The sequence below is a fragment of the Schistocerca nitens genome, chromosome 4 (assembly GCF_023898315.1).
Source record: "Schistocerca nitens isolate TAMUIC-IGC-003100 chromosome 4, iqSchNite1.1, whole genome shotgun sequence".
NCBI lineage: Eukaryota > Metazoa > Arthropoda > Insecta > Orthoptera > Acrididae > Schistocerca > Schistocerca nitens.
Genome location: NC_064617.1, coordinates 471,314,006 through 471,340,488, shown reverse-complemented (window position 1 = coordinate 471,340,488; position 26,483 = coordinate 471,314,006). Strand labels below are relative to the sequence as shown.

The following is a 26,483-nucleotide window of genomic DNA, read 5'->3' as shown; positions in this document are numbered from 1 at the left end:
AAACAGGTGGGTCCCCCTAAACGAATTCCAAAGAAGGACTGAGCCAGTCAGTTCCATAATGAAAACTTGTAGATTAACAGAAAAGTATAAAATGCTTTAATATTGCAACTACAGCTACCCTTTGTGCAAAAGCTTAATCTCCCCTTTTGATGTGGTACAGTTGAAATGTAAAGCATTATAAAAGCATTAGTGCCATTAAACCACTTGCTTTGAATTCAGTTACTTCCATGTCACAGTTTATATTACGTTCCACTCGCATGTGGCCATTCAGTCCCGCCTTCCCTGCGCTGCCTGTTTCCCGGTTACGTCGGATCTGTTGACACCAGGGCTCGGCCGGGTAGCCGACGAGCCGCTGGCCTCGACGGCGCATCGCGGCTCGCTCACTCTGTTGCCGGTACACTTGAGCTCGACTACCCGCGGTGTGGGCAGCAGATCGGAGCGGTCTGCCACATCCGGGCTCGGGCGGGTGAATGTCGCGCGATGCACGCTCCGATCAGGTCATGAGCAAGGAGGAGGCAGAGAAGAGAGACAGTGGAAAACTGCATGTCCTCCCCTTCAACTGTGCCTGAGAACATATCAGACCGTGATCTAATAAGAGTTGGGAGAGAGGGAGAGCGCACAGCTGCCTCTAATGTCCTTCGGGCTTGCTTGAGAAAGTACCAGGATTTGAACTAGGTGGAGGCAGGTCAGAAAAGGGGAAGGAGAAAGCTCCACCTGTGGCCACAACATACACGAGAAAGTACTAGGATGAGAGTAGAGAGGGGAGGGGGAAACTATCTGTCCTGCTCTTCAGGACGTAAACTAGGGGGAGGGAGGAAAGAGGGATAGGGGGCAGCTTTCGAACCTATCCTATCAAGTTCGAGAAAGTATTAGTATGCGAACTGAGTGGAGTGGGTGAGGGGGAGGGGAAATTTGTCTCATGCCTTCAAAACATAATCGAGAAAATATTAGAACGTGAACTACAAAAGGGAAAATGACTTCTGTCCATCTTGTCCTTGGCCATGCTCGAGAAGGTATCAGTTCGTGAACTAGTAGTTGGTGGTATAGAGGGATAGGGGCCAGCCTGTCTGCCCTGTCTTTCTCCAGGTACGTCCTTAGCTACGAAATCCAATTGTTCACTTATAGCCCAACAACAACAACCAACAAAATAGCTACAGCAGATATTGATATGGATTGTTCAAGGAGTCTAGCTTTCATGGCTTGTTTGGATATCAAACTACTGCATTTTTCTCTGTGGGGACATAGTATTTACTGTGAAATTGAATTTATTTCAAACAAAGAACGTTGGCATAATGTCCTACACACTGTTCTATGGGTCTGCAGCATGAAGTCTTGTGCAAAAGAATTCTGATTATTAATGTGATAATACACTGAAATTTCCATTGCTGCTTATGGCTCAGAGTTTAAGTATTCACTGCAAGGGTGCACCCAGTGAGAATTATGGGTTAAGGAGGACAGCTGTCACCATTCCCTTTCCCCTTGTAGAAAAAAATGTCTTCACAAAATGAACTAACATCCCGTACTACCGCAGAGTCAACTGTACCAGTTCGGTAGAAAGTTAGACTTTATCGCAAATACTGATTATCCAGTGCACACAGTACCATTTGTCGTACAACCTACAACCTATTCCTCCATACCCTGACAATCTTCTTTTAGCTGTGGATGTCAGATAGTTCTTGGCCCTGAAAGCTGCCAGTATCGTTGTATCTTCAATTTACAGTTTTTTTTTCGTGGTTCCATACAATGCCAAACACTACTAAAAATGTGGGTATAAAAAGAGGAATCAATTTACATGGCCGAACTCGAAGCCATTAAACGCACCCTAAGATATGGCATGTCCATACCAGCTACCCACATTGTAATATTTACGAACTCGCTCTCCCCAGTACAAACATTAACATCAGTAGATAAGGACAGAGGGAGTTGTTATTTACCATACCAAATAGCTGCTGCTGTATCAGAAATGTACAATACCTGTACAGATGTATCATCAGTGTGGATCGAGGGAATGATAAAGATGATCAGTTGCTTAAGAACGCAGTGACAAATTCCATACAACAGCTAAGCGCGCCAGCGGATGAGCTCATTGCAGCAATAGCGGGAATGGTCAAAAGCGGATGGAACTAGGCGTGGGATTCCGATTATCTGCAAGTGGACAGATGGCACAAACAAACCCATCCGCAGCTACTGAAGATATAATAGTATCTTGAAAAGTGGCGTCTGAAATGCAAATCAATTGCCATAGGTAATGAGACACAGTTTGTGAGGATCATTGCGAAGTTGAAATTCCACTACTGCTGCAACACAGTTATAAACTCCACATTGTACCATCACCACATTACGACTGCGGGGAACTCCAGGACATTAATCGTATCTTCTTCGGCTGCCCCAGGTAAAGAACAGTCTCCGACTGGTTGATTGCAGAGATGCCTGGATACACATCGAGCACTTCTTTCTTGTATGTTAATCTTCTTGTTTATGAAGTATTTACACACTACAAATTACTGGTGGAATTTGTTTTAAAGGTTGGAATTAAAATGTAACTGTTAAGTTGGAGTAAGTTTCGTGTGTGTGTGTGTGTGTGTGTGTGTGTGTGTGTGGGCTTGTTTTAACTCTGAATGTTAACTTATGGGGCTCATATATTTCCGTCTGTATTAGTTTTAACTAAACATGGCCCTGTATGTTTGGTCTTACCAAGGAATTGCAGTTTGCTTTAACTTTTTAAGACATATTTGGATTTGCTGTATGGGTGCAACCGAAGAACAATAAATAAACCATGACTAACTGAAACCCTCAGCTGCCGACAGGTGTTGTTGATATACCTCGATATGGACAGCTGAAAATGTGTGCCCCGACCGGGACTCGAACCCGGGATATCCTGCTTACATGGCAGACGCTCTATCCATCTGAGCCACCGAGGACACAGATGAATAGCGCGACTGCAGGGACTTATCCCTTGCACACTTCCCGTGAGACTCACTTTCCCAACTGTCCACAATTCTACATATGTACTGTACCTTATAGACATTTGCCCAACCACTCATTACTCGCGCACGCTTTGGCGATTCCCGTAAGAGTTTGGGCAACCTGTGCGCATTCGCACAGACGAAGGTCAATGGCTGGGTAGCCTTTAACTATATATACGAAGACAGTAACTTGTTCTCGAAAGAACAGTTAGTGTTGATGACCGTGCAGCTTTTCCCTGGAATAAATGATGACTAACTGAAAACCTCAGCTGCCGACAGGTGTTGTTGATATACCTCGATGTGGACAGCTGAATATTTGTGCCCCGACCGGGACTCGAACCCAGGATCTCCTGCTTACGTGGCAGACGCTCTATCCATCTCAGCCACCGAGGACACAGATGAATAGCGCGACTGCAGGGACTTAACCATTGCACGCTTCCCGTGTGTTCTCGGTGGCTCAGATGGATAGAGCGTCTGCCACGTAAGCAGGAGATCCCGGGTTAGAGTCCCGGTCGGGGCACAAATATTCAGCTGTCCACATCGAGGTAAATCAACAACACCTGTCAGCAGCTGAGGTTTTCAGTTAGTCTTCATTTATCCCAGGGAAAATCTGCACGGTCATCAACAGTAACTGTTCTTTCGGGAACAAGTTACTGTTTTCGTATATATAATAAATAAACCAATAGCAAAGGAGGAAATATCAATCTGAACGTTGACGGGTATTTTATTACTACGCCAAGCAGTGAAACCGACAATCTGGGTTTTACAGCGAGAATACGTGTAGTATATTTACGTTTGTGAGACATCATTTTCCATTGCAGTCTTGCCCATGTTTTCACGCCACGACGAAAATCTATCTCTGATACAGTGAATATGAGATTAAAGAGGTAGAGAAAATAATGAAGAGAGCGATTTCATTCTGCACCTGCCTCAATAGTTACAACCACTGCTTAAAAATGATATAATTCGTTCCGTTGAGCTCTTTTAGTGCTGAAAGGCACTACAAGGTTACTTCATGAAAATCGACAGTCAACCCTGAGTGATCTTCCATTAGAAAATTAGATGCATCAACAGTTCAGCATGATCACTTTCCTACTGAGAGATTGCCGTTTATTCCATGCAGCTGTTCAACAAAGGTAAGATTTACTAGCGTAGATCATACAGTTAACTCATTACGTTCTTGTTAACAGACATGAAACGTGTCAGTTTACTCCTATTTACATTCATATTTTCCTGTAAAGAGATTAACTAAATTATACGTAAGATCATCATCTGTATTGGATATTCGCGTGCCTGTAAATTATACACCCACATGGAAACGTTTTGGTATTTTTAGTTTAATCTTCCGTACTAAGGGTATTCATCAATTTTAAGGGTTACCTTGGTATGGTCAACGAGATGAAGAAGCAGGACGGACACAAGGCTGATGCAGCGCATATCCATACTGAATTTTCTCCCGTCGAAACAGCAGCACTGGTCTATTGTTCGCAAGGCGAAAGCTGCGATGCGACTGTGCTGATGTAAAGTCAGATGTCAGGGGAAGGACAGAGGAAATTGTGAGCACACGTGATTGTTTCTGCTGAAGTAGGAGAACCGATAACTCCGGCCAGACTGGCGATTAGATAATAGAATTTATCTTATGATCAAAAATATGCTAGCCATCTCAGTACCAAAACCGGTGCTTTCGAAATGATGATTAAACTAATCGCGCTATTTGTCCATTACCTGAAATTCATCGAAATTTACATTACGCTCTAGGTTCAAAAAATTGTTCAAATGGCTCTGAGCACTATGGGACTTAACTGATGAGGTCATCAGTCCCCTAGGACTTAGAACTACTTAAACCTAACTAACCTAAGGACATCACACACAACCATGCCCGAGGCAGGGTTCGAACCTGCGACCGTAGCGGTCGCGCGGTTCCAGACTGCAGCGCCTAGATCCACTCGGCCACTCCGGCCGGCTACGCTCTAGGCAATTCACTTAGTTGATAAGTTGTTAGCATAGAAGTCACGGACTATAATAATGATGCCGACCGGTGTGGCCGAGCGGTTCTATGCGCTACAGTCTGGAACCGCGCGACCGCTACCGTCGCAGGTTCGAATCCTGCCTCGGACATGGATGTGTGTGATGTCCTTAGGTTAGTTAGGATTAAGTAGTTGTAAGTTCTAGGGGACTGATTACCTCAGAAGTTAAGTCCCATAGTGCTCAGAGCCATTTTTTTATAATAATGATATTTGGACATAGCTCTTTTTCTATTGTCTACTAAAAAAGATACTGCTTGCTATTTTTCTCAGCTGTTTCTTTAAATCATGCTTTTAAATGGTGGCAGTAATTGGTGACTAACGAAGAACAAGAGCTCCGCGAAAGCGTTAGTTTCATTTAAAAAAATGGAACAATTAAGGAATATGATGAAAATATACACTGACGAAAAAAAAATGATGACCAACTGCTCAATAGCTGCTTTGTCCGCCCTGCGGAACGAAATACATCACTGATTATGCGTACCAGGAATCCGACAGTTTGTTGGTAGGTTTTTGGAGGTATGTGGCATTAGACGTCTACCCACGGGTCATGCAATTTGCGTTATTATCGGGCCATTGACTTGCATACGCAGCGATAGCACCCGGCAGCGACCCGGGAGGGTTCAAATGGCTCTGAGCACTATGGGACTCAACTGCTGAGGTCATTAGTCCCCTAGAACTTAGAACTAGTTAAACCTAACTAACCTAAGGACATCACAAACATCCACGCCCGAGGCAGGATTCGAACCTGCGACCGTAGCGGTCTTGCGGTTCCAGACTGCAGCGCCTTTAACCGCACGGCCACTTCGGCCGGCTGACCCGGAAGGGTTTCATAGGGTTTACGTCAGGTCGATTTGGTCGCCGAAGCATCAACATGTAATATTATTGGATTTCAGATACTTTGCGTATGAGATATTTGTCACAAAAGAAAAGGAAGCCAACGAGCTGTAGTTCGTAAAGATGCTAAGCATCACAGCGCGAGAGTAATTTTTTTAACGTGCGCCTATACAAAGACGCGCGTCCAGCGTTTAAATCCTCTAAATAAACACTATGACCCGCTGGGCGCAGATATTTAAAATCATTGCCGCAGCGTTTGATGGCAAGAAGCTGCGAAACAGAAGAAAGAACAATCTATCTTTTGTTCAGAAATATTCTAGACACTTCATTACCCTTGTACGTTTGGTCGCCGACATGTTAAGACGTACTACATAGCATTGCTGCAAGTTGTATTTTTATTTAGTGTAAAAACTATGTGAAACGATGAACAAACATTTTGGTAACCCGGGTGAGGATACAATGCACTTACGCACACGCAAGGACATTTAATTTTAAGGAGGAACGGACTGACAGAGCAGCGATTATTCGACTGCGCCATGCACAAAAGAAATATCAGATGTAAGACCTGCATTTATTGTGTATTTGTCAATGTCTAGTAGTTTAAAGCCTTTGTTCAAAATATATTTTACAATGCAGTAATTTTCTTCTTATTCTTTTCTTTCTCTAACCAAAAATGATGTTCAAATTGTATATGAGCTTTGTTACAGGTTCGCTTTTTATCGCGATGTCTCGATTGTATTTGTGAGACCACTAATGTGTTCAGCTTCCGATCTGTTATTCTTTCTCTTACGAAATTCCACTAATTTACTTTCATTTCCATTTTTATATTCAAGTAGGTCCCTTAGGTGATTTCATCGAAGATTCTGATTGCGTGAAGGCAATCGGGGTCAAAGGTCAATTATTCACGCAATCGATCCGTACGTCTCCTGAACACAATCAAGAACCGACGCATCGATGATCAATTAATAATCTCTCTCTCTTTTCAAGTCGTACTGAAAAACGGCCACACGGGATAGCAGTTAGTACGCAATCTGGTGTTAGGTTGCATTTTGCCAGTAAATATTACCAACCAACAGTTGCAGCATCACTATTGTTATCTACTACTACTTATTATCCAGAATAAGCAAGTTCCTAACGCTAGAAACATGAGTTCACTATAATGCTCCTCAGACCACTGTAGCATGGTTCTGGCTCCGAGACACAGACAATTATTCGGCTGAAAGATGACAACGCCGTCGGGGAAGACATCAAGCATGCAGGGACGCAGGTGGTTCGCAGTTGTCAGCGTGTCTTCAGCTGCTGCCACAGGTCCCAAGCAAGAGCAGGGGAACGTTTCCCATAGCATAATACCGCTCCCACCAACCTGCGTCCGTGGTGCACTGCATGTTTCGAGCGCCTTTCACCTTGACGACAGCGTTTATGGAGTCTGACCATCGACCTAGTGTAGCATAATGTGATTCACCCGAAGAACCGACTCGTTTCCATTGATCGGCAGTCGGATCACGATGGTCTCGTACCCACTGCAATCGTAATTGACGATGTCATTGGGTCAACATGTGAACACGTACGGATGGTCTGCTGCGGAGCTCCATGTTCAACAATGTTCGATGAACGGTGTGCTCCGGAACACTTGTGCGTTCACCAGCACTGTGCTCTTTCCGCAGAGACGCCACAGACCACAATCTATCCTACTTTACAGAGCGTACAAGCCTTCTAACCCGACATTCTGAGAAGAGTCATGGACGTCCAAGAATTTTTTGCCTAGTAGTAGTTTCTCCGTCCAACCTCCTTCCATAGATGCTCACGACAGTAGCATGTAAACGAACTACCAGCTTAGCCGTTTCAGACATACTCGTTCACAGACTCTGCTTAACAATGATATGCCTTTTGTCAAAGGCGTCTATGTCAATGGATTTCCTGAGGCCAAGAACACAAGATGATTGTAGCTCCAACTTCTCGTTCGCTTATAGCATTACACATTCCTAGACGTGAAATACGACAAAACAGCACCGTTAATGTTTGTTTACTTCGTCTTGGCTAAATGTTTAGGCCAAAGAAAACCTGCCAAGCGCAGAAATGCCTCAAAACTGTGTGGTGAGACGACACTTCAGGCGTAAGTTGAAATCAGGCAAAAGTGTCGTAAGTAAACATCAATAGTCAATATCTTATGTAACGATCTACAAAGCAAAAGAATTGTAAATGTTTTTTATTTCACACCAATGATGGTAATTTAAATCAATTAAACAAAATGCGTTTGACCATATAAATACGCATTTTGTAATAGTTGCTAGGACAGATTATAAATACCGTTAGAAATAGAAATGACGTAAACATAGTTCAAAGATAGCTCTTGCTTTGAGAAGTTGAGTTGGTAACTGTGTTGTTAGCACGTCACCTGCCCGTAACACCACCAGGCGGTAACCAACGTCGCGGCCGAAAGTGGTCTTAATGTTTGGCTTGTCGGAGTACTTCGTAAAATCCTGTTTTCAGCGTTGTTTATATGTGACAAGTTAAAACTGTTCTGGACCGAACTCGAGACCGGATACCTGCAATCCATGGGTAGAGTGCTGCCAAAGTGAAAGGCTGTCCATGAAAGCCAGGGATCCAGGTTCAAATCCTGATCCAGCACGTAATTTTTACATGTCACCTACATACTCCTTCTTCCTCTATAACGCAACACTTACTACGTCTGGACTATACTTGCAAATAGTGTATCCATCGGGCCGACACTTAATCCATGTTTATACTTTGATTTTTTATGGTGAACATTTCCTATAGGCTACGAGGTGCGCCTGGGAATCTTAGTGAATGGGACGGTGCCTAAATGGAGACATGAGTTAAAATGTATTCGTGCTCATGTGCATAGAAATACATGTTAAGACCTGACACGCAAGATCGATACACCACGCTGAAACCGATTTTGATGCTTTGATTACCTGAAAGCAACAACTGCAATTGAGCAACACGTAAAATTTAAGTTTTGTTACAGGGAATAAATCGTGACTGAGATGAATTGGTATATGTGTTGGAGGAATTGATCAAAGAAAAGTGTTTACGATTGGTTCGAAACGCTTTCGATCGTAAAGGAAAGTACCGACGAGTAGCCCAGTTTAGGTGGACCGTAAGCAAGTATGAATATAGAGAATATTGAGTACGTACCACGGATGGGGGCAAACTCTCGGCGACTTTCACATAGACCAGTGGTTCCCAACATGGGGGTAATTACCCCATGAGGGGTAAAATGAATTTTTTTGTGGGATAAAAGCTAAGCGATGCGATTCTGTTTCAGTCACGAAACTAAATTATTTTCAAAAGATCATTACTATTACCACAATTTTTTAAGACTCCAATAATGGTTTACAAGTCATCAAAAATTAATTTTTCTCGATAAGTAGCATTGATGCGATGGAGGTTACAGGTTCCTCATGTAGTCTACCCACTACACACATACGTTATGCTTTACCCCATACATCACTGATGATAAAAGTAAGTTATATACGTAACAAATGATAAATATCTCAAGAAAATGTCTTCTCCAAGTTGTAGATAGTACCTGCAGAAGTCCAGAAAGTGCTTCATTTCTCACTTCGAAACAGATAAATGAATTAATTGACGGTACGACAGAGCAGTAACTACATAGGGGCTACTACAGTGCTCTACACAGTATTATTATTATTAATTATCATTATTATTATTACTATTACTATTAGTGGCTGTGGTCAGACACAAGGCATTAAGAGTATGAAGTCTTCCAATTTCTGCCAGTTCAAAAGTAAGGAGTGCAGCAATCAAGTGACTTACGAACAGTAAGTATAGTCACATATTTTAACTTGGTTGATTTTAAATGGGGTTGCAGTGTACAGGTCAAGCAAGTGCCGCAGCAGAGGGCAGTAATGCAGGCGAAGTATGTTCCACTGAGACTGATATCAAGAAACTTGGTGAATAGCGTGGACAGCATTATTGCCATCGTTCACAATTACACTCCTGGAAATGGAAAAAAGAACACATTGACACCGGTGTGGCAGACCCACCATACTTGCTCCGGACACTGCGAGAGGGCTGTACAAGCAATGATCACACGCACGGCACAGCGGACACACCAGGAACCGCGGTGTTGGCCGTCGAATGGCGCTACCTGCGCAGCATTTGTGCACCGCCGCCGTCAGTGTCAGCCAGTTTGCCGTGGCATACGGAGCTCCATCGCAGTCTTTAACACTGGTAGCATGCCGCGACAGCGTGGACGTGAACCGTATGTGCAGTTGACGGACTTTGAGCGAGGGCGTATAGTGGGCATGCGGGAGGCCGGGTGGACGTACCGCCGAATTGCTCAACACGTGGGGCGTGAGGTCTCCACAGTACATCGATGTTGTCGCTAGTGGTCGGCGGAAGGTGCACGTGCCCGTCGACCTGGGACCGGACCGCAGCGGCGCACGGATGCACGCCAAGACCGTAGGATCCTACGCAGTGCCGTAGGGGACCGCACCGCCACTTCCCAGCAAATTAGGGACACTGTTGCTCCTGGGGTATCGGCGAGGACCATTCGCAACCGTCTCCATGAAGCTGGGCTACGGTCCCGCACACCGTTAGGCCGTCTTCCGCTCACGTCCCAACATCGTGCAGCCCGCCTCCAGTGGTGTCGCGACAGGCGTGAATGGAGGGACGAATGGAGACGTGTCGTCTTCAGCGATGAGAGTCGCTTCTGCCTTGGTGCCAATGATGGTCGTATGCGTGTTTGGCGCCGTGCAGGTGAGCGCCACAATCAGGACTGCATACGACCGAGGCACACAGGGCCAACACCCGGCATCATGGTGTGGGGAGCGATCTCCTACACTGGCCGTACACCACTGGTGATCGTCGAGGGGACACTGAATACTGCACGGTACATCCAAACCGTCATCGAACCCATCGTTCTACCATTCCTAGACCGGCAAGGGAACTTGCTGTTCCAACAGGACAATGCACGTCCGCATGTATCCCGTGCCACCCAACGTGCTCTAGAAGGTGTAAGTCAACTACCCTGGCCAGCAAGATCTCCGGATCTGTCCCCCATTGAGCATGTTTGGGACTGGATGAAGCGTCGTCTCACGCGGTCTGCACGTCCAGCACGAACGCTGGTCCAACTGAGGCGCCAGGTGGAAATGGCATGGCAAGCCGTTCCACAGGACTACATCCAGCATCTCTACGATCGTCTCCATGGGAGAATAGCAGCCTGCATTGCTGCGAAAGGTGGATATACACTGTACTAATGCCGACATTGTGCATGCTCTGTTGCCTGTGTCTATGTGCCTGTGGTTCTGTCAGTGTGATCATGTGATGTATCTGACCCCAGGAATGTGCCAATAAAGTTTCCCCTTCCTGGGACAATGAATTCACGGTGTTCTTATTTCAATTTCCAGGAGTGTAGTTCAGCGCCCCGTACGCGCCCATGTGTACGTGTCGGCACAGCAGCGAGAGAGACAGCTGCGGAGCGAGTGAGACCGCACAGTACTGCTGTGTGCTGGACTGTCCCGCGGTCAGATCCAACGTACACAAAATAACAGAGGAATTGCAACGCTGTAAAAGAGGTCGATGAGCGGTAAAACAAGCAAACCATTTACTGTTTACGTAACAATTAGTGTTCGTGTGGCAGCATTACTGAGCGAAGCCTTAGAAAACAATATCCAAAACGAGAATCGAAGAACAACTTAGTAGTTTTCTGACCAACAAGTTGAGTCTATCAGCATTGCATATGCACACTCATCATATGTGCAGTAGGCGTCTTCTGAAAGCTATAGCAATTTCTTAAATGAAGTAGTCTCATAAATATTCTATTTTAGAAATTATTTTATGTAACTGATATAGACTCTCATTCTTAGTGTTAGTATTTACAAGTAAATATTTTTTGTTGTACTTTGTGCTATACTTTTTATGTCCCTTTTCATAATTTACACATCGGATCCTTAGTTTGCTGTTTTGTACGCAAAAATTTTAATTGACCAAGTTATTAAAAAATAGAATTAAGGTTATAAAGACCTTTAATCCTTACAGTCAACATTGTTAAAGAATACAATTAACATTTTACAGGTTTTTCTTTTTCGAGGAAATGATTTTGTCTTGGTTTGGTACAATATTCCGGGAGACTGCTAACCTCAAAGAATTACTTAAATTTTTATCGCTAAGTAGTGAACGGTTCTTAGTTTTAACAAGCTTTAAAAGGGAGAAAAATCGCTCTCAAATATACATGGAACTAAACATTGAGAGAACTTGGCCGCGTGCTTGTGCAAAAGAGGATACTTCTCTCGTGGAAAACAGCTGTAAAAGTCATGCAAAGTTTTACACATAAGAAAGCGGTTCTTTAGGCACATATCGCACTGCAGGTGAATCAGCTCTAGTTGAAACACTTGTGAGACGTCCTCTGCCCGAGGGGAAAACGGGCGAAAAATATATCTAAGGCCGGCTGAATCTCATTTATCTCCAAAAACCTGTTTCTAAACTCTACTTGTAATTAACAAATGATTTTAACATAATCTCAAAAATCCACATCTTTAATGCTGTCTAAATCAGCGAAGTGTCCACAGTTCTTCTCATGCAACTGTTATTCCCCAAAAATAAGTTTTTTTTTAAATGCTTGAATCGTCTGCACTAAATCAACAACAGAGCGATTTTCGCCTTGGAGTGAAATGTTCAAAGTATTTAAACGACCAGTTAGGTCACTCAAAAAAGCCAAATTCGCCACCCACATAGGACGACGAAGTAATTCTTCTGGACGTCCTTTCGTTTCCAAAAAGGTATTGATTTCGTTCCTCAAGGAGAAAAACCGATTAAGAACCTCCCCTCTGCCCAGCCATCTTACTTCGGCGTGGCAGGGGATGCCAGAAATTCCTTAAATTGGCTATGTGTGAGTCCATGCGAGCGAAGACAATTAACCGTTCTAACAACTGTGTCCATAAAAATTTTTATGTTAAAAATCTTCGCACGAAGTGTCTCCTAGTGTATCAGACAATGGACTGTCGCGAATAAGGAACAGCAGACTTCAGCCATTTTTGACCTGACGTAAGCCTGGTAGCACAGGGGCTCCATCCGTTGTTACACTGGTCAGGCATTCCCATTTTAAACCCATTGACTTGAACATGTTTTCCGCGGCTAGAAAAATATCCAACCCCATGGTTGTATCTTTTTAATGGTATAAGGTCGAGAAATTCTTCGGTGACACTCAGACTGTCGTCGACACACCGAATGAATATGACGAGGTTCTTCTTTACACCTAGCCAGAATTGCGTAAGATGGTGGAATATGATCAAAGAGTCGAACGTCACAGATATGTCGAACGCAGACGTTCAATGTCATTTCCAGGCGCCGTGAGCATTCTTGCCCAATAACAACGCTATAATCAAAGACTGGGGGTATAAGCGTTTGTGAAAGTTTCTTTTTCAAGTCAAAATAAAAGAGCTTTTTATATTTTTGTAGGGCATGGAGAGATGCATCTATTATTTTTGTATCTCAAAGAAAGCTCCTCGGTGATCGATTTAAAAACGACTTCCTTTCGTGAGAAAATCAGTTAAAATTTCACCATTAATTGAGCTTCACGCCATCTCAGTTTGATACCACAGACATTTAAGGGAAGAGACTACGTGGGTTCAAAATAAATTCTAGTATTGTTACAGAACTTCATTCTTTATTTATAACATTCGTTACCGCCCCAACACCGAATCTCAGGAGTATATTTTGAGAAACGACCTAACTGATAAGTACTGTCAATGCTCATCACACAATGTGCTAGCAGTAAACCAGTAGATGGCATCTTCTTCTTTAGTGGTTGTTGAGGGAGACCGCATGCAACTACAAAATTGTACATCAATCATGGATAAGAACAAAACACTTTTACTTTTTTAGTGAGTTTACTTTGTAACATAAGCATATGTGCAAATATGCCCCATCATTTTAATGTTACTTTGTTGATCGTTTAAACATTATTACCACACTTTGGCTTCATCAAACAGTTCTGTGCTGTATCGCAGTGAATAATACATGCAAGGATAACTCTGACTGATTCATTATTCAGCTTACATGCACCGCATTTTCTATGCATTGAGCTCCCTAAGTACAAATATATACTAAAGAGACAAAGAAACTGGTACACCTGCCTAATATCGTGTAGCGTCCCCTCGAGCACGCAGAAGTGCCGCAACACGATGTGGCATGGACTCGACTAATGTCTGAAATAGTCCTGGAGGGAACTGAACCCATGAATCCTGCAGGGCTGTCCATAAATCCGTAAGACTACGAGGGGGTTAAGACCTCTGCTGAACAGCACTTTGCAAGGCATCCCAGATATGCTCAATAATGTTCATGTCTTGAGAGTTTGATGGCCAGCGGAAGTGTTTAAACTCAGTGTTCCTGGAGCCATTTTGTAGCAATTCTGGACGTGTGGGTGTGTCGCATTGTCCTGCTGGAATGCGTCGGAATGCACAGTGGATGTGAATGGATGCAGGTGATCAGACAGCATGCTTACGTACGTGTCGCCTGTCAGAGTCGTATCTAGACGTATCAGGGGTGCTATATCACTCCAATTGCAAACCCCCCACACCTTTACAGAGCCGCCACCAGCTTGAACAGGCCCCTGCTGACATGCAGGATCCATGGATTCATGAGGTTGTCTCTATAATCGTACACGTCCATCCGCTCGATACAATTTGAAACGAGACTCGTCCGATCAGGCAACATATTTCCAGCCATCGATAGTCCAATGTTGGTGTTGACGGGTCTAGGCGAGGCACAAAGCTTTGTGTCGTACAGTCACCAAAGGTACACGAGTGGGACTTCGGCTCGGAAAGCCCATATCGATGATGTTTCGTTGAATGGTTCGCACGCTGACACTTGCTAATGGCCCAGCACTGGAATCTGCAGCAATTTGTGGAAGGGTTGCATTTCTGGCACGCTGCAGGATTCTCGTCAGTAGTCGTTGGTCCCGTTCCTGCAGAATGTTTTTCCGATGTCAGAGATCTAATGTGTTACCGGATTTCTGATATTCACACTGCACTCGTGAAATCATCGTACGGGAAAATTTCCACTTCATCACTACCTCGGAGACCCTGTGTCCCGTGACTCGTGCGCCGACAACACCACTTTCAAACTTGCTTAATTCTCGGTAACCTGCTATTGTAGCAGCAGTAATCCATCTAATAAATGCGCCAGACACTTTTTGTCTTATATAGGCGTTGCTGACCGCAGGGCCGTATTGTGCCTGTTTACCTATCTCTGTATCTGAATACGCATGCCTATACCAGTTTCTTTGGCGTCTCATTATAGATGCGACTCTTCACAACGAATGTCATATTCAATATATTTACGTTCTAGACCCTTTTTACACATTAGTGTCTCTTTAAAAATATGTTTTTATTAAAAATAAGAACAGTAAATGAAATTTGTACTTATTTATTTATTTTGTTGGTGTAGTAAAGAAACCCTCTCCATCCCCTTCCCCTGCTATTGGTAGTATACGTAACTCCAGTGCATTATAACTGGTAAGAAGTACCTATATACGAGGAATTTATGTTCTTAGTAAAGTCAGAAACAACCTAATTATTATTTTTTATTGTGGTTCTAAAGCACCCCGCTCCCTCCCAGTCAGTAGTACACTTATTGAAAATACGTTGGTATTGTTAAGGTCAAGACTTGCTTTAGGATTTTTACATGGAGAGATCTGACATGGTGAACGAATGGGAGGGCAAAGACAAAATGTAACAATGTTCTCTCATTCTCAAATAGGAACGCGTCTGGTGTATCAGCTGAGTTAACAACACCCGTCGGTAGCCTTCACTTAATTATAGCTGAATTCACCTGGCCCCAGTTACTGCGAAACTGTCTGCCGGGACATCAGATGTACGACTGGTACTTCGACAGAAACGTGTCCATCATAATGTTCTTCCACATGAGTCTAATGTCTTTCCTGCTTCTTGACCTTGTGGGCAGTGCCAAGGTAAAGATCCAAGTAATGTAATTTGTAAACAGAATAAGCGAGAGTCAAATCAAAAATGCTTATACTTGCAGTAAACATTTAATTACTAACATTAATTTTTTATTTCGTTTACAATTACGTAGCGGATCTGTGTATTTTTCTTCCGGCCTTCTGAAATCACGTTCTCAGGTATAGTGAATGGGTTAGGAAAACACAGCAAATATTCTGGAAAAACGCTTCTTACGATCCGTACTGAATTTTCCGAAGCATCGACAAATACATTTGGGCCATTGCTATGGCCGTTACCAGTCCCCTTTCTTAGTTATCAGGTAGTTACAATTACAGCGCAACTACTCACAAAACGTTCAATGTGGGCTGTAATCATCGTATGACAGCGGAACTTCATAGATATTCTAATGCGTTAATAAGGAACCGATTTGCGCTGGAAAAAAATTAGTTCCAATTTTGGCCACCAGGTGCAAATCTGACGCTGTGAATGCCAGAAAGACGTACATAAATGTTTCCATATGTAATGAATTAGGAGCGGGACGTGGGCAGAAAAGGTCAGACAAGTGCGAAAGGCGTACCGTTGATTGTATTGATAATCTCCGCTTACACAATTAGTTCACTATGAGCACTGAAGACGTCGACGAGATGCTGTACAGATTTGCACCTGGTAGAAAAAATTGAAACTTTTTTCCCTACTTAAATCGGTTCCGCATTAATGATTAGCATATCTAACAAGTTTCGCTGTCATTCGATAAATTACAGCCCACACTAGACCTCCGTGCGTAGACACCTGGTAGATGAGAGGAATCGTTCCCTGTTAACAAGGTATTATGTATGTTAAATATAGGAAAATTATCGCTTTGGTAGGTAGCCAACGGGGAAACAACAGAAGGAACTACTAGAATATCTCCAAAATCAAAAGCTACGTTTGTCACCTAATACGAGATTTATTTGTACCTAAGGAATCTGCATCAAAAAGTAATCCTCGTAGACACGCTCAAAACATTTAAATCGGCCTTCAGTTTTCTGTGACGTTAGTGTGGCTACCCGCTATGTAATACAGATTGGTAATTCCATTTCTGTGTTTATCATTTAAATGCTCGTCAGTGTAACCTGTCATTCCTCCACGTAACGAACAAGTCGTGAAAACCAGAGGAACCAAGGCAGGAGTTCTAGATAAGGCGTACTGAATAATTCAGGTGTAGGTCTTTCGCTTTGTCCCCAGAATCATAGCCGACAGATGCTTCATGAAACCGAATATTTTTTCTTGCGTCTATTGTGTATCTCCCCTTCTTCTATTTATTAGATGTTTGACGTTGATATAATCAAGGACCTAAAGGCTGCTTCAGCCACAAGACAAATATGTAAATACTGTTACTCTGGCAGAACCAAATAATGTACTAACACACTATATGCTAGGAAAACCAGTGCTGCTGCCACTGTCTTAATTAGAATTGTGAGGAATACCAGTTAATTTGGTGTGACATTTCCCGCAGATGGAGGATGTGCTTGTGTCTGTAGAGCAGGGCCTTCTACGAGGTGTCACAGCCACGAGTGTCTACAACACGACCTACACGGCCTTCCTGGGGATCCCGTACGCAGAACCACCCGTTGGAGAGCTACGATTCCAGGTGAGTAGATTGCTCATAGTACGTATATGTACGTATATGGGTCGGCTGTTTCTGTGTAAGAGAGAACCACAACTCTGAAAGAAACCAAGAAAGAGGAGCTCTTCCAAGCAAATGCCTTGTCTGGGAGATAGTGTCTCTGTCACCCCGAGAAGTGGTGACTATTTATTGCCGGATGGTACCGCAATAGCCAGGATAAGCTGTCGTAGTTCTGGACGTGCGGATGACACGGTCTGTGCTAGCAGAGATGGACCAGACCTCAGACGAGAATCATAACTACCCAAGTTAGTGGTGTCACAATTGCATGTATATCGCTGCGCCATCCAAAACCGCCTCCTCGCTACGGTCCAGAGGATGTAACTTCTGATATGATTCACTCTTTTAAGTGCACATTACAGCAAAGGGGATCACCGTGGGAATAGGAACGTCAATATCGTATGCTTCAAACAAGGAAATAGCATCCTGGGCTTAACAGACGTGATAAATGTTGGCGCACGTCGACGAGAGGGGGATGAATTTCTATAAATGTACAGAATGTTTTTATGATAAATATTTGAATAAGGAAGAATGAACCCCTAATACTTTTACCGTCATTTCTCATGTCAGATCTATACAGACTTATGCTGACAGATTCCTTACGGCACTTTATTCGGCGAAACCGTATTAGAGGCTAAAACTTTTACCGATTTTATCAGAAACAAAGGACAAGCACCTCTGGAAGTTACACACACCATTCAACGCACATGGCGTATTCTAGATTTGAATGCGTTGGTTTTAGATTATGCTTCAGCTAGTCTCTGTGAGCTGTGGTCAGCACCCATTGCAAGGATGGCTCCCAACAGTTTCCGTGTCTCGAGTAGTCCATGCCAGTACTCACTGTACGCTGAAGAAAAGTTGCTACACACTACAACGAGATCGTTCACAGATGGAACGAGAGTCCTTAAATCACTTAATATGAATGCTCGGATGTTTTTGATACTTTCCTTGTAAAAAATGCGCTAGTGCTCTGTTCCTAATTAAAACTTCGACGGGACATCTTTAGTGATATTAATTCCGTAAGAGCAGCAGAAGGAAGGTAAAATTGTAAAATGTAAGGGGCGATCAAAAAACGTTGCGCAAATCTTATGCGGGTATATAAGCACCGACATGTAAGAAATGCACACGTGTCTTTCCAACTGTAAATGCGGAAACGTGAACTACTGTGACATTACTACCAAATGCGTCCAAACAGGACCAACATGCTGTTAGTCTTTTCTTGACTGCCGAACAATAAACACCGGTAGACACCTACCAGAGAATGAAGAATTTTTATGGTGCAGCATGTCTGTCGAAAACCACAGCTGCGTAACGGTGCGACAGGTTCCGTGTTGGCCGCGATCTGACTGAAGACGCCAGTCGATATGGGAGGCCAGCTTCACACTGTCTGAGGAAGTTGGCAACCGACTTCCGAGAAATATACATCTTCTTTGGAGTTCTTGATAGGCGCGCCATAATTCTAAAGTTCTCTGTTAAAAAGTTCTGCAGAATTTCGCGAAGAAAACATCGTAATAAGAAAAATTTTAATCTTGACAAAAATTTTAAGTGCCGAATTTGCGAAAAAAATGATAATCACAATTCTGAATAGCTCCCCAACAGTTCTACAGGAAACCCTAATGACCTTTTTTTTCAGATAATAGTTTACGAGTTAACTGCAATAATGAGGGACCTATTTTCACAGTCGTGTGAAGCTGGCAACCGATTTTCGAAAAATACCCATTTCTTTCAGAGTTCTTTGCAGATATGTTATAGTTCTAGAGTTCTCTGCACGAATTTTGAATAGTTCTGTAGAACATTGAGAAAAAAAGTTATAATCACATTTCTGATTAGCTGATTAGCTCTGAAGTTCACACCCAACTTTCGAGAACTACACATTTTTTTAGAGCTCTTGGTGGATATGCTATATTTCTAGAATTCTCTATACTAAATTTGAATACTTCTGCAGAATTTCGCGAAGGAAACACTCGTAATCGGCAAAATTTTAATGTTGCGAAAAGATTATTTGCCGATTTGCGAAAATAAAATTGTGTTCACAATTCTGAATAGCTCCACAAGAGTTCTACAGAAAACCTTAACGACATTTGTTTGAGCAGGTGATAGAGTACGAGATAATCGCAACAATGAGACACCCATTTCCAATACAGAAAATATACTAAATTGCACTAGAGTTCTCATGACAGATCCGATGACACTTCTGAATGGCACCACAACAGTTTCGTCGAAAAACTTGTAGTTCTTTGAGAATGTTGAATCCTGTGTATTCGTCAAAGATGGGCTGTCTAGGAAACCTACTTTCTCGGATTGCTAGACAACAATTCAAGCAAATCGTATTACCGAGTTTTATTATGAAAAGTGCATGACAATATTTAACTTTGAGAATTATATAGAAGTGTCGCAAGCAAAGGACGACAGACAAAATAAGCAAGTTTCTTAAGTATAGACAATGCTACATAGTACAAGCGAAATGACTAGTCTTGAAGCTGTTGTAGAACTGGGTCGCGACCAGTCGGGCGCGACGCTTACGTCCTCTTCGTACAGAGGCCGCTGCTGTCACGTTGTCATCCTGGAGAGGGGTCGGTCAGCGTGCGATTGGCTGACGTCTTCTCACAGCTCTCTCTGCTCTTTCGTTCCCGACTGGCGTGTCGGCGCTTTACTTTACGGTGTAATAGTGAAGAAATTCGTATGTTATTGCAACAATGTGGGACTGGCTTTAAGAAAATATAGCTTTTCCACCGGAATCTGCGCTGAGATGCCCTAGTTGGGATCGGTCCGTGCAGGTACAAGTCGGCACACGTCGTGTCGACTGTCGTTAGGTATCCGGCTGCTGACGACCTCAGAAATCTAGGTAGCTGCCATTTTCTTCAACCAGAACTTAAATTGATATTCTTTGCGACAGTTATAGATTGGATTTGAAATTAGCACTCTCTATAATGTGCTTTGACTAATTCGTGTTACTTTAGTGTTCGACACGTACTGTGATTTTCCAGCATTAACAAGACATACGTTAATTTTTTCGCAGAGGAGTTCAGATGCATCATACAATTCAGGCACCTTTTGTGCCTTCATACGTTCAGTGTTGAGGTTGGAAAACAGGAATAAGGACAGGATCTCGTTCGCTTCGACTCACGCAGTTAAGTCAATTAATTTACGACAGTTCCAAACACACACCCTTATTGCACCACCATTCAACAACAGTCGGAAATCATCTCTTCGATGAGAGGTTGATTGCTGTCGTGGACCCCGCTTACAATGCTACAGCTGCAAGAGATAATCGTTCGGTGAAGATAATTCTGGGTCAGATTTTTGGAAGCGAAGAATGAGAAAAAGAAATAGAGGAGATAGAGATAGAAATAGATAGAGAGAGAGAGAGAGAGAGCACAAGAATAGCTCGTAGCGAATTGGAGCAGAGAGAGAGAGCGCACAAGAATAGCTCGGAGCGAATTGGAGCACTAGAGCCTCGAACTTGGAGTTGTCTGTTCTATCTGCTCACTTGGAGTAACAGCATATGCTCAATAGCCTGAAATATAAGTATGTTTGTAGACTTAATTAATATTTTAAATGATTTCATTAATATATTTAAACAACAGCTGTTAAGAACAGAAACCATAGATACCATTAATCTAATTCTTTTATCCGTTACGTTGTTTTGCCATTAATAAATATTATGGATGAAAAGCCTTGTATTCATCTACATGTTGTCTCATAGAGATGCGGGTCTCTGTAACTATGTGCAAATGTTATCCCTAGGAAATGTTCCCTGCGTATAATGAATGCCACACATTTATTATGGCAGAATTATTTTGATATCATAAAACCTTATCAGATTACATTTCTAACAATGAAATTATTTTTAAACTAATCATCTCTGTTTCTGTTTCACTAGGAAACTGCATTATATTTTGTCCTCTAACTAAAAATTGCTTTAAAACTTATGAAAAAGCTTTCAAATGACGCTTCTCAATACGTGTGTTTTGTTACATTGCTGTTATCCACAGCGCATTCACCCTGGTCTTTCAGATATGGAAATTGACTCACATTCTCATTTTATAACTGAGAGATGATCAGTTTAATGTAATTTTAAACAGACAGATGCTTTTGCCTTTAAGTTTTAAATTTAGTCTTTGAGATGACAACTAACTTCAAGAAAAATGCCAAATCAAATTTCTAATTGTTATTGATTTGGTATTTTTAGTTGAAATTAGTTGCCATCTCAGAGTCTTAATTTAAAACTAGAAGGCAAAAGCTCCTGTCCATTATAAATTATATTAAAACTGATATTTGAGTCAATTTCCATATCTGAAATTGAGTTAGATCCTCATTTTATAACTGAGAGATGATCAGTTTTATAAACTTATGTCAGAATAAAACTTCTTTAATTAATTTCTGGCATTCAAACCGCAGTGAACATTTCCTAGAGCTAAGAACGTTTGCGTATAGTTACAGAGGCCTATGTCTCTTCTGAGACAACATACACATGAATAGAAGGCTTTTCATTTGTAAGATTTATTAAAGGCAAAACAACGTCACGGATAAAAGTATCCTGTTGTTTAAATACCTTAATAATTTCATTTAAAAATGTAAATTAAGTCTACAAACTTACTTATATTTTAGGCTATTAAGAATACGCTAGGACTCTTAGTGAGCAGAGAGAACAGACAACTCCAAGTTCCAAGTTCTCAGTGCTCCATCTCGCCCCGAGCTCTCTCTCTCTCTCTCTCTCTCTCTCTCTCTCTCTCTACATGTTTCTCTATCTCTTTCTCTAACTCTTCGCTTCCAAAAATCTGGCCCAGAGTTAGCTTCAGCAAACGACAGTATTGTAATCGTTTTGTGAGACATAGAGTCACTAAAATAATGTATATTAACCACTCAGAGATGCTTTCGCTCGTCACTATTGATTTAGAATATGTCCCATCGAAATGATTTATATTTCCTAAAATTCGTCAGTCTGTATTCAACTCTAAATGATATCTTAGAGATGTTCTCAACCTGAAGTGCTCCCCTAGGTACGGTCATATTACAAGTGGTCTCCCCTTTCCTTCCTCCGGCATCTGAACTGGCTTACCGAGTTTGTGGATGGAGGGCCTACTGTTTAATATGAGCTCCAAACCTCGGCATAACTTGGTATTTTTCACGTTACAGAACATTGCCAGAAGTGAACCAAGTAATATGAAAAAAAAATCGAAGGAAGGAAGATTGAACTCCACTGCTTTACCCTAGTGTTCCAAACTTACCTGGTTATCCATAGAGTCACACAACTTATTTCTTAGGAACGTAGCTAATTAATTAGATTACATTGGGTTTAGCATTGATAATCTCTTGTCTAAGAACGGAAGTAAACATTTTACATCCTTTTCAATCTTTTTGCTACAAGAATTTTATGTTGATAAAAAGAAGGAAACAAAGTGAAAAGGAAAAAGGAAAATATAAAGGAGGCGTGGAATTATAGTGTACAACAAGAAGCTGCTGCGCGAAATGACAGATACTCTTAATATATTAGTTCCTTACATTAAATCCGAGCATTAATACCTTTTTATCATTCCGATAGAAGGAAACAACATTTAAAGTAAAAGTACGTTTCTTTTCACAAAACTATGTATTTCTTGTTATTTCTCCATGAAACATTAAAAACATGTAAAACGTGTACAAAATTATGTTATTAGAGGAAACATTAAAAACATGTAAAACGTGTACCAGTTTATGTTATTAGAGGATACTTACGCACTGCACACGTGAGGCCAAAGACGTGACGGGAATTTCATCAGAGAACGGTATAAAATCATTATACATACAGATATTGATTTTTAAGCGAATACACAGTAGATAACTATCCAAGATTAAAACGCCAAGAAGTAATGTAACACACAATCATTATGCCTTGGGTACGATTTGTAGGCCAAAAAAATAAGTGGTGTTCGAGAAGGACCATACACGAGATATGAGGAAAACGCTTGGACTTACACCATGGTACCCAGCACAATTGATGCCCGTATGGAAGCGAAGTGAATCAGTTAATATGTTAGCCATTACGATGCCAATAAGCACAATTAAAATCACTGTGCATATGAATATCATCGTAGTCAAAAACTATCTTCATTTATATAATTCATTAAGCCATTTTCAATCCCTTGGGTTCATCTTCAACTGCTTCTTTTCTTACAGCGTCCACAAACCTTTAAATGGCCCCTTGAATAAAATATGATTAAAATGTCTGATTACGGAATATCATCTCAGCCTTGTGCTGGGTACATGATTCCGTGTCACAAAGGTCACATTCCGTGTTAACTGATGGGAAGTCATCTAATGAAATGTTATAGGGCCTCTGTTATTCTTAATCTATACAAACTGTTCAAGAGACAATATGAGCAGTCCTATAAGACTGTTTATGATGCTGTCATTTACTGTCTAGTAATCTCATCAGAAGATCAAAATGAATTACAAAATGATTTAGACAAAATATCTGCACCGTACGAAAAGTCGTAATTGAGATGAACAATAAAAAGTCTGAGCTCTTCCACATGTGTGCAAAAAAAACTGTTAAATTTCTGCTACACTATAAATCATATAAATTTGAAAGCTGTCGATTCAACTAAATATCGGGAGATTACAATTTCTAACAACTTACGTTGGAACTAACACACAGAAAATGTTGCGAGAATGGTGAACCAAAGACTCCGTTTTATTGGCAGAACACTTAGAAGCTGATACAAATCTGCCTAGAGCACAGTTGTCCGTCCTTTTCTGTAGTATTGCTCAACGGTATATCCTTGCTAGACAGGACTTACAGGGGACGTTGACAAAGTTCGAACAGCGGTAGCTCGTTTTGTATTACCACTGAATACGGGAGAGTGTGACGTATGTGATAAGAGTTGGAGTGGCAATCAAAAAACAAAGACTTTTTCGTTCTGGTGTGCTTTCTCACGAAATTCTAAATTATAATCAATAGCTTTGCCACCCTAACGACGGAGTATTTTATTGACACCCACTAACGTAGGAAGAAATGATCATCTTAATATCGTAAGAGAAATCAGAGCTCACATACGGAATGATCTGGGAGAATTTTTCCCATGTGCTATTTGAGACTGGAGAAAGAGAGAAATAGTCTGAACGTGGTTCTGGCACCCTCTGCCAAACACGTAAGTACGTATTGCAGAATAATGATGTAGAAGAGCATCAGCCTAAAACGAGCACCAGAAATACAGAAAATAGTAGCATGCTGGATGGTAACATCATAATACACAAGGATGCTGCACAATGTGATCTTACGTGTATGACGTCCATAAGTTAATTGTTGTCACATTACTATGGACATAATAGCAATTATAGTAACCTATAACGTACCTACAGGATCCGCAGCCAGCTGGTAGCTGGGAGGGTGTGCGCAACGCCACCTCGTACGGCAGCGACTGCGTGCAGAGTTCGGGTGACGGCTCCGAGGACTGCCTCTACCTGAACGTGTTCGTGCCGGGCGTACCAGAGGAGGGTGCAGGGCTGCCCGTGCTCTTCTGGGTACACGGCGGAGGATTCGTCTACGGCAGCGGCTCAGATCAGGAGTATGGGCCCGACTTCCTCATGTCTTACGGTGTCATACTCGTCACCATCAACTACCGGCTTGGCCCGCTTGGTACGTATATATGTCGTGATGATAGAAATAATTTCTCTAGGTAAGGGTTGGTCACTCTCTACAATTTTTAACACCCACCCTTACCTCTATAACCAGACTGACGATTCCCTGAGGCATAAAAACGTGTCCTATCAATAGATCCCTCCTTTTAATGAATTTTTGCCATAAATTTACTTTTTCCCCAGTGCCATTCACCTTACCATTAATTATCCGATCTACCTACCTAGCCTTCAGCATTCTACCACAGAATCACATTTAAAAACCCCCTTTTTCTTTACGTCTTTATTTTCTCATGGCTGTTACCTTTTGCTACAGTTTTACATTTTCTACTACGTGAATTAAATTCAATATATTCATTTATTTTCAAGGATTTCTACTGGACCTTGTCTTTTTACATATTTCATTCTCTGATATTTTCACTATTTCATCTCTCAAAGCTAGCCATTCCCGTTTATTTTTATTCTGTTCTCCTGTTTCAGTCAATCGTTTTCTAATGATCATTGATTATTTTTTCAGTTTGTTCACTTCCCACAGCCTTGACTTCCTACCTTTCTACGAATCCTTCAGTTTTAATCTGCGAGTCATAAGCACAAAAATTATTGTAAGAGCCCACATGCGCCCATGGAAATGTTTCATAGATTAATATCTATTTTCGAAATCTCTGTCTTATCATGAAGACATGTATCTGAACCCTTACAGTGTCTCCAGGCCTCTGCCGCATATACCACCGTCTTTCATTATTCTTAAAACACGTATTACGAATGACTGAATGGTGTCCTATGCAAAATTCTACCAGGCGGCTTCTGCTTTCACTCCTTTTCCCCAGTCGATATTCGCTTACTATTTTTTCTTCTCTTCCGTTTCCTGCTATCGAACTCCTTTCCTCCCATGCAATCTGGTTTTAGTCCCCTTTAACTATCTGAATAATCTCCTTCATCTCCCCTCTTATTTTTTCAATCTCTTCATCATTTCTGGAGCTAGTAGGAGTATAAACTTGTATTGTGGTGGTGGATGTTGGCCTCGTTTCTATCTTAGCCACGATAAGGTATTCACCAAGTTGCTCATGGAACTTACCCGCATTCTTATTTTCTTATTGATTAGTAGACCCACTTCTTCATTATCCCTATTTTATTCTACATCGACAATCAAACTGTTCATGTACTGTTGAGAAAACTGTACAGTCTTACTTAAAACTATGAACAATGTTTGAACTTGATTAAATGCCAAATTTGCTCCGCTGCACCTGAAATTAAGAAGGTTATTACTGCGATTGTTGCAGCGTGTCCTGTTTTATTCAGTTTTATTGCCATCTTGCACAGTTTTAAATATTTCTGAATGACTGCTGCTCATGTATCTTATTTGTTTGTTACTGTCTTTCCATATGAGCTCTTAATGTCTTATGACAGTATCCGCTGGTCACTCTTC

General features: G+C 41.9%; 2 protein-coding genes across 2 annotated transcripts in view; one reads left to right on the top strand and one right to left on the bottom strand.

The window, feature by feature from the left end:
- The window catches only part of LOC126251969 (cholinesterase-like), a 108,929-nt gene extending 104,464 nt beyond the window's left edge, over window positions 1–4,465 (bottom strand). The window contains exon 1 of the mRNA XM_049952734.1: window positions 4,347–4,465. Within this exon, the coding sequence (XP_049808691.1) occupies window positions 4,347–4,409 (63 nt within the window). The 5' untranslated portion in view covers window positions 4,410–4,465. The remainder of the gene's footprint in view (window positions 1–4,346) is intronic.
- Window positions 4,466–15,663: 11,198 nt separating this feature from the next.
- LOC126252031 (cholinesterase-like) overlaps window positions 15,664–26,483 on the top strand; it is a 72,042-nt gene continuing 61,222 nt past the window's right edge. The window contains 3 exon segments of the mRNA XM_049952817.1: window positions 15,664–15,785; window positions 17,270–17,404; window positions 24,782–25,058. Of these exon segments, the coding sequence (XP_049808774.1) occupies window positions 15,687–15,785; window positions 17,270–17,404; window positions 24,782–25,058 (511 nt within the window). The 5' untranslated portion in view covers window positions 15,664–15,686.